This window comes from Chaetura pelagica, unplaced genomic scaffold (genome assembly GCF_000747805.2).
Source record: "Chaetura pelagica isolate M959 unplaced genomic scaffold, ChaPel_1.0 scaffold112, whole genome shotgun sequence".
In the NCBI taxonomy this organism is placed as follows: Eukaryota; Metazoa; Chordata; class Aves; order Apodiformes; family Apodidae; genus Chaetura; species Chaetura pelagica.
Window position 1 is genome coordinate 2247860 of NW_009952798.1, and position 10793 is coordinate 2258652.

General features: G+C 36.8%; 1 protein-coding gene across 1 annotated transcript in view; it reads right to left on the reverse strand.

Moving 5' to 3' along the window:
- CTNNA3 (catenin (cadherin-associated protein), alpha 3) overlaps positions 1-10385 on the reverse strand; it is a 431886-nt gene extending 421501 nt beyond the window's left edge. The window contains exons 1-2 of the mRNA XM_009994846.1: positions 10361-10385; positions 4749-4855 (exon numbers count right to left, since the gene is read on the reverse strand). Of these exons, the coding sequence (XP_009993148.1) occupies positions 4749-4855; positions 10361-10385 (132 nt within the window). The remainder of the gene's footprint in view (positions 1-4748; positions 4856-10360) is intronic.
- Positions 10386-10793: the final 408 nt, after the last annotated feature.

The window sequence follows — 10793 nt, forward strand, 5'->3', positions numbered from 1 at the left end:
AGTTCTAGAGCATTTAATGTGGTTCAACAATCCAATTTTTAACAGTAATTATGGAGACTATAGGGTGATACTTCCAACAAGACATAAAACACGCTAAAGAAATAATCGAAAACTGCTCCAAACACCTATCACATAAAAGACATTTTTTAAATGTCTTAACTATTTAATCACAATTTCCAGAAAATAATGTATTCTATTTTTAGATGTTTACTGTAGCCTCCTTTTTTATGTAAAATACCATTCTATGTACAGTTCATTCATATGTTTTGGAGGTAGAGCAAAGGAACCAAAATAAATGGAAAAATATGAAAAACATTCATTCCTGCAGGTGAAAATTCTTGATTGTAAGACCATCCACCTTCAGCATCACTATCAGGAAGTACCAGAGGTAGCTTTTGATTTCAAAATTGAATTTGAATTTGTATGTCAAAATTTGACAGGTAGTTCTTAGCTCACGGAGATTATTTGATCCACTGTCAACACAGCTCATACTATAGTGGCAGAATGCACAGTCAAAATTGCATCTTTATAAGAAAGGAAAACATATCCACATTAATACTCCCCATGCCTGACTGCATTTCCCAGTTGTTAAAACCTTCTTCTTGCCATATACAGCAGGTCTCCTGGTATTCAAGGTATAACATCGTCATGAGATTATTTTGTATCTCTGATAGGAGCTACAGAGGTGTATTAGAGGCACAAGCAACTTTTAAGTGAGATTTTCAAAGCCCATATGCCATCACAGCTGCAAAGCTGAATAATGTTGTTGTTGCTTTTAATTGCCAGCATTTAACAGGATGTAGGGCTGGGATTTTTTTTTATTATGCTTATGCCAAATACTGAATCCCTAATTGTGCAGCAGTTCTTCCAATGCTATATTCAGTTTCTTCCAGCCCTTACAATCTTTTAATATTGCAGTAATTAAGGAAACAATAACAATGTCTCTGTACCTTGAGAATCAACCTACTTAATTCACCTTTGATATTAATATAAAAGTATTTAAAAGATTAATCATAAAACATACCTTTTTTAAAATTTTGTTCAGTCTAATTACAATCCCTGGATATTTGAAAATGCATGACAAATACTAGACATCAGCTAGGCAAGTGAAAATGCTTAAAGATCTACTGATTGTGTCACACTAATTCCTCATGTGCACATCTGATAAAAGCCCAGAATTAAGGAAAGACTGCTTGGCTGAGCACATAACCAATTTACATCAAGGCAGCTGTCAGCTGAATTATGTCAATTTTGACAACTATAATTTTTAATGTGTCAGAACCACTGAGACCTTTACCTAAAAGCCTTCTTTCAAAATTTATGTTTTCAAAGCACCTGGCATAAATAAAGGCTACAGAGGGAAGCTCTTCTGGTGAGGGGGCAATTGGACAGGATTCACAGAAGGCACAGTGCAGCTAGTAGTACATCCCCATGAAGGCAGAGTTTATAAGGCCGGATAAAGAATTACACTAACGCAGTTATACCACTTCCAACACAGGAGTTTCTATCTATGCAGAGCCCTGCACAGCACTATCAAGTTTACCACCCTGGGTCAGGCCACTGTTTGGGATGCAAAGAGGAAAACAATGAGACTGCTGCCCATGCAGTCCCCCCATACACTGTAACCTAGGGACAGTGTTTTATTCCAGGATGGAGAAGCTGCCAAGTTGGAGATGGTTTTATGCAAACATTTGTCATACTGTTCTCAGTCTCAAACTGATCACTACTGCCAATTGCAGGGAAGAGAGAGAACCTAGCAAAGCCATTTACAAAGTTACTTAGCCTGGTTTGCCTGAATTTTCTCCTGTTGATACTGTTGTCCTAAGGACTTCTCCAACGCTTAGTGTAACTATCTAGGAAAAACTTCAGAGAAGCTCAAACACTTCCTCTGCCTCTTTCCTACCACAGCATTGCACGACTATTAAATTAGAAGATAAACTTCAAAGTTAAACTGTGTTCAAAGCTGCAGTTGCTAAGTGAATCAGGCCAGAGCAGCATATTGCCATTCATTTTTATCTCCGACTGGTCTGATTCTCTTTCTAATCATAGATCAGTTTTCATTTATTGCTATCCCAACATCTACATCATCTTTCACTGAGTATTAGTTTTAATTCCCACTTTTGCACTTTAAATATTTTTTCTGTCTCCTTCCACTCAAAATGCAAGTTTGTTTTCCTCAGTTCTATTAGAAAACAAACAAAGCATTAAGGTAGATAGGGACAAAAGACAGCCAAGATTGTATTCTCTTTGAACCAGAGCATTTCCTTAAAGCTTTTTAAGGTTGCTCAAGACGAGCTTTAAAAAAAAATAATCAAATGGTTTATTTGTTTTGTTCTGGAACTGTGTTTTTTTGTTCTGTCAGATTTCTTTGATCCAGCAAAACTCAGGCCAAAATTTACATTTCTCCATCTCCTCTAAAAATACCCACAGTGTTGCAGCTGCCTGATCACCATTTGACGTATCGGTACACAAGAGAAGCTTTTAAAATACAGTCTCTCAATACATCTATTCCTACTCCTCTGAAACTAATTTAACAATCCATCCACATATGATGCTCCAGCTTGATGACTTCCCACAAACCACTGAACGGAGGTTTTATAATCCATCAATCACACCTAGGCAAAAATAAATAAATAAAAGGAGACAAAATGAGTGAGAGGCAGCTCAGTTAATAACAGCTGGAAATGAAGTAATGATGAAAAGAAAAGGTTACTTTCTGAAGGAAAGATTTTCCCAGAATGGAAAACTGAGTAAGAGAGGAAAAGATTATCAAATTAAAAAATAAGGGGGGGAAAGGAATAAAAGAAACTTGATGAATTAGGGAGAAAGAGAAACTTAGGTCACAATGAATTAATTGATGTATTTTTTTTTAAGAATTTTTTCCTACAATTCTTATAAAACATGATCAGCACCTCTTCACTTTTCCTAGCTTTTAGAGCACATACAACACTTCTGGAATAAAGGATGTTTCCCTCATTAAAGTCCAAATAAGCATAAGAACCATCATACCAAGCATACTCATAACTTTACTGTGCTCTCACCATTTGTCTTCATCTTTTATACCTGTACTTTTCTTCCTTCCATTAGCTATGAGCCACCTCTTTAATTATAACCTGCCTGCTCCCCCAAATATGGTCACCACCCTTTGGCCCAAGGAAACAGCACAGGAAGAAATAAAGATGTCATCACAGCAGTGCGTGTAAACAGAAGTGCATTCCTGGAACAACGAAATTTACCATGTACCTAAGTGGCTCAGTGCAGTCAAATGAAGCCCATCAGTTTAAAGGAAGAATTATTTTTTCCCATTCATGTCTGTCCAAGTACAAAAATAATTCAGTCAGTCTTAACTAAAATTCTTTTACCTCTTTTTTTAAAAATAGAAAAGTTGGGAATTGAAAAAACTAAAATTGAAAATTTGGTCATAAGTTGTATATATGTAAAATTAGGGAGTGTACAAGTAGAATGACAGCCAGAGTACAGTATTCAATGTGGCTTTCCTCTATTCACCAGCAGTCATCCTCCCAGAATCAGTTTTTTTTGTTGATTGTCAATATAACCTATTTCATGAAAAGTTATTGTATTGGAAGAGCTTGGAAAGACCTTAATCAACCAACCACTGAAGCTCATTGCCATTATACTTGACTACCTTCACAACCTGTAAAACAGCCAAGTATTCTTTGTACATTAGCAAGAAAGTTCTGAAAGTCACACCTTTCTGTACCTACAGGAAGTGCAGCCAGAGCAGTGACTGCCATGCAAACAGCCTCAGGCACCAGAAAAAGAATACTGAATAAGCAGTGTACAATTGTGACAATAGTTTGATGTACATCATCCTGGCAAGGTTGAAGGACAGTGATAAACTGGCATCCTTGTGCTATGTGTAATTGATCAATTAAATGCAGCTACTCCCAACATCTTTGTTTTAAGTGTAACTAAGAAAATTCAAAATAGCTTGAGTTTCAGAATAGATGTCCCTTCTATTCCTCACCCCATAACACATGACTACAGAGGACTTATAACACTTTTTTAGTTATACACATTATTTGCTAAATGAAGTAAGGTTTTCCAGTAGATCCTTTCCATTGTATTAAAATGACATTTCTAATCCATGCCAACAGAAGGATTAAAGAATCTTTAACAAGCTAAGCACTGTATATTTAACAAGTGAATACTTCCAACAGAACTGAAATAAACAGCAGAATTGCTCTTCCTATAAAGAAAGTTTTCTCAACAAACCTTAAGGTTTCCTTGTCAGTCGAAGTTTTCTTTAGTTAGAAGGAAAAGGATTAAAATAGTTTCATACAATATGCCACACCTGTAGTGTTCTTTCTCCAAAATGCAACAGAATACAACTCTGTTCAAAATTCAGATACAGAAATTCACCTACAGATTTCAAGGTTCTTCTTTTCCGCTCTGTCCACAACTCACAACTAGAAACTTGCCATGTGTTGGAAACCCATTTGCAGCATATTCTCAACTTGCACTAGAGCATACTGTACAGGAGACTAGGAAGAACAGGCACCATTTGCTATCATAGACATGTATTTGCAAAAATGGAAGTGACTAAATGAATGACTGAATCTGGAAGAAGGCAGTTCCCGCTGGACAGTTTCTGAGCCAGAGCAAAAAGTACAAGTACAGAAGAGCTATGGGTATGACTTTCACAACAGCATCCTCAGCCCAAGTGCTTCTGCGTCATTCCCTTCCCCCTAGGGTTATCTAATGTATTTTATGCCAGACTAAAATACCTGAATTATCAGTGGTTCCAACAATTTCTCCACTGTAAACGTCTGGATCTGCAGATCCCGAGGATCTATTTTCAGTTTAATGGTTGGCACTTTTGTTGACATTTCACCTAGGTACAAAACAAGAAAAAGTGCAATAAGCAATTATTAGCCACAACAACAAGTTTCATTGTCCTCTGCCAGAGCCCAGAGATTGCCTTTGGGAGTACAGACTTCAATCAATAACAGGCTTAGGATTTCAAGAGAAAAGAATTGTTTCTGATTCTTCATTTCTCAATTGGAAAAAAAAAATATAAGATACTTGCATAAACTGTAAAATAATAGATTCAAAGTACATATAATTCCATCTTCTCTTCCAGATTTCTAAACTGATCATATATTGAAAAATACACAAGGGCAATCGTATTAGAAGACTACTGAATACAAGCTCTCTAGTAGTCAATAAAAAAGTTTTATAGCAACAATTATGTATTACATTATTGGATTTATCACAGAATAAAACCATTAATGCTACGTGAAAAATACTTGTATCTTCTTCCATGTGCCAAATTACAGTTGTCATAATAAACACTAAGAGCAAAAATATATACAGCAGCCTTTAAAAGTCCTGACAATTAATAGCAGGAGAAAGTGAAACATAGTTATCTTACACATAGTAATAACAAATATATTCCAAGTGACAAGACAGATTAAGTCAAGAAAGTCTATTACTGAAGTCATTAAGAGGGAAGCAAAGCTAAGTAAGGTCATTAAATTCAATACATCATTCATTGGGAGCTTGATCCAAAGTCCACTCATGTTAATTTAAGGGTTTTCAGAGTTCACCGGGCTTTGGACCAGGTATTTAGCTACAGCAAAATGTGTGTGTGCCAACAAGGAATTATAGCCATGCTTTAGGAAGAATGCAACTGACTATTGTCCTAAAAAAAAAAAAAAGACATTTTAAATTTTCCAGTAACATAACTTCCCATAAAACATAGCTCAGCAAAGCCTTTTTAACCAATAAAGACTTCAAACACACAAATAATGGATATCTGTCCTTTTTAAGTAGGACTTATTACCACCATTGCTACTGTATAATAAAGCAATAAGGTACTGCAATTGTGCAGGCTAAAAGAGATACAGTGTCACCTTCTGGTGAACCTAACCTTGATTTAATACAACACATTGGGTTTAAGGTTTCTATAGCAAGTTGTGTAGAAATGGATCCAAATTGCTTATCACAGAATAGTTATCTGCATTTCCCTTGCAAGCAAAGATGGTACAAGTGATAATTAAGGAATCAAGGCTAAAGGTAATCTAGGGCTTGCCATTCTTAGTAAAGATTATACAAGTGCCAAGTGTACTCTTTTTTTAAAAGCTGTACCAGCTGCAGCCCTAAGTTCTCACAGATTCAGCTGCATATAATCAGGTGATAGCACACGTAAAGAGTTGTTTTTTTCTGTTTTAATTGCACGTCAAAAGATAAAGAGAACAAAAACTTGAGATCAGACTTACCAGAATTACACTTGTCCTTCCATAGAAATTGATACTAGAAAAAGAACTCTAGAAACATCAGTGCAAAATATCTGGCTATATTTTACACATTTAGCTTCTAGATACTTCTAACTAACTCAAAGAAAATAAAATTTGAGACTCCCAAAAACACCAGTGTCAGTGGTTCTCCTGTTCTATGAATCACTAGGTAAGATACTCACACAGCTTTGAAATAATTCAGTTTAACTTAACCCTCTCTGAAGTTAAATGAACCCCCTCACCATTCACTGCTTCAGAAACAAGTGCAAGTGGTGGCTCCTAGTAAGGAAAAGCACTGCAGCCCTCCTCATAGCTCAAACTGCTACATATCCTGCCTTACCTGATGAGGTTGTAGCTAAGCAAGTCCACAGACCATAACTTCTAATTACAAAGCCTCACTACAGCATTTACAAAGTGCTTTGAGATTAATGAATTGGTATCTTCTTCTGATACCACTACCCTTGCATTTCATACAAACATAGAAATATGGAACCCACACTCCTCAGTTGGTAATTAATTCCCAACCAGAAAAGTCCCAAACTAGACTCAGAAGCAGAAGAGGGCACCTGAGTCCAGGGTCCCAGCTAAAGTCCACAAAAAACACATGTAGCAGCCAAGCTGGTCCAACTCAGGGAGGCAAGGAAAGGCAACCTCACTTGACAAAAGATGTTCTTCATCAGCAAGAAAACAGCATCCAGAAGCAATAGCAACACAGAAAATTACAACAAAAAAACAGACCTCTATCTGATCAACAACCCAGCAGGAAAAGGCACTGAGAAGCCATTTTATACTGAGCACTAAGGGCAGGAGCACTGTGATTAACCCATTTGTGTCACCTGACCCCTTCTCTCCTCCCCACAGGTACAGCTGAGCCCCCTGTATAATTGTCACATCCCAGCAGCACCTGTGGGCCTGTGTGGGCTCAGGTTAGTATGGCTGGAGGCTGCTTCCATCATGGCACTCTCAAGCCAGGATAGGTGATTAGGGCATGCTCCCAGAAAGCAAAATAATTTCTTTCCAAACTTTGCTTAACTACTGTTTTTAGAATTGGGCCAAAGAAGAACCACAAGAGACAGAAAACATCAGAAGTCAAAAAACTCAGAATATCCACAAGCACATCCAACATAATAAATACCTTACAGAATCAAACCAACAGTCCACCTGGGCTAGTATGTTTGTTATGGTCAGGCTATCAATTCTTGATAACACACTTAAACATGGAACAAAGCAAGAAATAAGGCAGGCTCTTTCATCTGCTTTTTAGCAGAGTAATAACTAGGAGACAATTTCACCATCACCCAGAGGGCTTCATACAACTAGAACTTAGGTTATCTTGAAAGTGCAACAATTGCTGATATCTTTCTATTGTGCATACTTGTGCTGAGCCCTCCAACAAGAGCTTATGGTTACAGCTTAGGCCAAAGACATGCCCTCTCTGTACTCAACACAAGTAGGTGGCTTTTTTTTTACTTTTTATTTCATCTGTAATGATTCTTACTGTTAATGTCAAACAGTATTTATGTGTGGAAACTAAAATTAAAAGTGAAATCAATTTCTCAACCATATATTCTTTGGAAATACATATAATTATGTAAATTAAGTCAGTAAACCTCAAGAGTGAGAAAGGACTAGTAAGAAATGTAATCTCAATGGGCCAACACCTATTAACTGCATCAGATTATTGAACAATAAATATTCAGAAAGGTTCTGTGTCTGCAGAGTAGATTTAAATTCAAACTTTCTTATAGGTGCAGCTAGTTATTTCCAGCAACATCTGCTATACCAGCAAGGGAGCTATCAGTAACTTGGAAGTCAAGTTCCCACCAACATTCACACCTCCACATAATCTTTCCAATTAAAGATTGTAAATATTAGCAGATCTTTCTTAACCCATTAAAGTAAGCTTTCCTACAGTACTAATAACTTGCTCTGAAAGTCACAAATGTTTCTCACTCACAACCCTCTCTACCCAGTTAGCTTCAGTTACAAACTGCATTGCAATTTAGTAGCTTCTCCCGTAATAAAACAGCAGTGCATGCACCTTAGCTTGACTCTGCAGTGTTGGCAGTGTGTGATGTCTGTGCCTACCTGTCAGCATGTTGCTGCAGCCTGTGAACACACAGTACAGAACTGCCCATATTGCTGAAAAGATGTTTCTGCTGTGTCCATCCTTAAATGAAAAGCCTCTTAATTCAACAGGATACTCTCCTCCAGCTTCACTAGGATTTTTTCACCATTTGCAGTTCACTGGTTCTCTACATCGTTGGCCAACACTTCAATGAATCTGCCTTTTATTCACATAAAATAAATCCTTATGGTATTGCTAGTTTGACATTTTCACAAGCAAGCCTCCCAGTATAGATCTTGAAATCCATTACAACAGTTGCAAATAGATGGTATTGATTGTGCTGTGAAATTTTTCTGATTAAGACATACATCAGTTGCAAGGGGACATGCAAAAACCCGATGGAGCTAGCGCTTCATGCTTCTAACAAGATTGGAAGAAATCACTAGATGATTTTCAGGTTCTTTTTCCTGCAGATACATTCATGCTTTAACTTTGCAATGGCTTCCCCTCAATTCTTTGATAGAAGGGTGTTTGCAACTGCTTTACTCAAAATTCCAGAAGAAAACCTTTGTTGCTTGCAGCAAGAGCTGCTCTTCATTCTTGCAGCACAACTTCCTATACTAGAGGTCATCTACAGTGATCAGAACTTTTATAAAATTTGGCAGATAAAAATTGCAGTTGGAACTATAACACTGTGCTCCAGAAACCTGCCACTGAGCAGTCTCAAACTTGGGACTTGCTACATATCCAATTCCATTTTTCCAGATCAGAAAAAACTGAATCTACTTGCTGCAACTTTTGCTTTTCTGAGGTTTTTTTGTATGCTTTTGGCTTTTTTGGGAGTTTTTTTGGTTTTTAACCTTAATATGTTGCCTCACATAAGCCTTTTTTATTCTTTGCTTGATACCTGGCTCAACTGGCTTTTGAAGTCAACAAGAGCTTTGTAGCCTTGGGTCAGGTGCATAATTTATCACTAACTGAAAGTCAATTGCAAGAATTCTTGATTCTGGAAATTTTTATTATATTCTAATGTATAAATAACCTACTTAAGGGATCACTTACAAATTCCAGGTATGGAGTTTTTTTATAAAGTAAAATCCTAATGCTTTTTGAAACTTCCTTGAAGCAGGCAAAATATGAAAAAAAAACCACTTGTAAGCCAATGCAGTGAAAGCTACAAAATCTTAAACTATTTTGATACTCACTACATATTTTTAACTGACCAGCCTCTCCTTGCTGCTATTTACCATATTAGGTAATCAGTATTTAAACAAGATTTTATTACTTTTTTTAACTCAAGGGTAGGGTAATGGGTCATATAAAGAAAAATAGGCATTAAGTAAAAATCATTCTTGGGCTTTCTCTAATATTTCCACTTAGAAAGTAGGCTTCTGTCCTTCCAGATCATCTTCATTAACATGAAAAAATTTGGTGCTTGTCTCAGGAAGAAATGAGAATCACGGTCTATCCCCTATTTTTTAAAATGCATGTCTACTCCAATACAATATGCCCCTTAATTACAGTAGGGATCTTGACCACAAGATATTTCAGTAAAAGGCTGCTAGAACCTCACACTTGGTTATATTAACTTTTACAGCAGGCAGTTTCAGCACTGAAGACCAGCAGCTCTTACAATACTTCAGATGTTAAGCATGTGTGACAAGATAATGCTTGTGTCTCAGAACAGCCAGAAAAGCAACCACCTGCACTCTCCTACCAAGTTCCACAAACTCAAACATAACAAGAATTTTTGTCTTTCCAGCAGACATATCCAAATTAAAGTTGCTGACTTTCTTGGTGGAAGAAAAAAAAAGACGCCGGAAAAACAGTTAAAGATTGTATCCATCTGCAATACAATGTGAACATAGTACCTGCAGCTTTTAAAAAATCTGAAAGTACAGTTTATACAGACATAGATAAACTAATCAGTGTCAGTAAGCAGAGACAAAGATATTCTGCATAAATTAGAAAACATTAACTTTAGAATCCATTTCCTGTGAGATTATTAGAAAGCCAATAGCACATCACTCACCTATCCTAGAACATATATGGTCCATATTCAGCACTAAATATCTATGTAATCTCCTTGTGTTAGGAACTTCAGTACAACTGCTATGGCTCACTATTTGGCTTCTGAGGCATCTGCAAGGGACTGCCTGACAAGCTCTCCAGTGTATTTCAGGATGACTGACAGGACACAGTGGCTGCTGGAGGGGTGGCAGGGGGATGGGCATCCTTAAAGCTATATAGTAGAACACAATTGTGTCAAAAAAATGTAAAGATAAAAAAACATTTTAAGAATTAGATAACATAAAACATGTCATTACTGATACTGCTGTTGCTTATTCTCCTAATTTTCAGCACAGCTATTGTTTCCACATACATTCTGATTGTATGCCAACTTCTGTCTCGAGGCAATGACTCAGTCTGAAACTTCTGAGCTGGACAGCAAAGGGATTCATAAG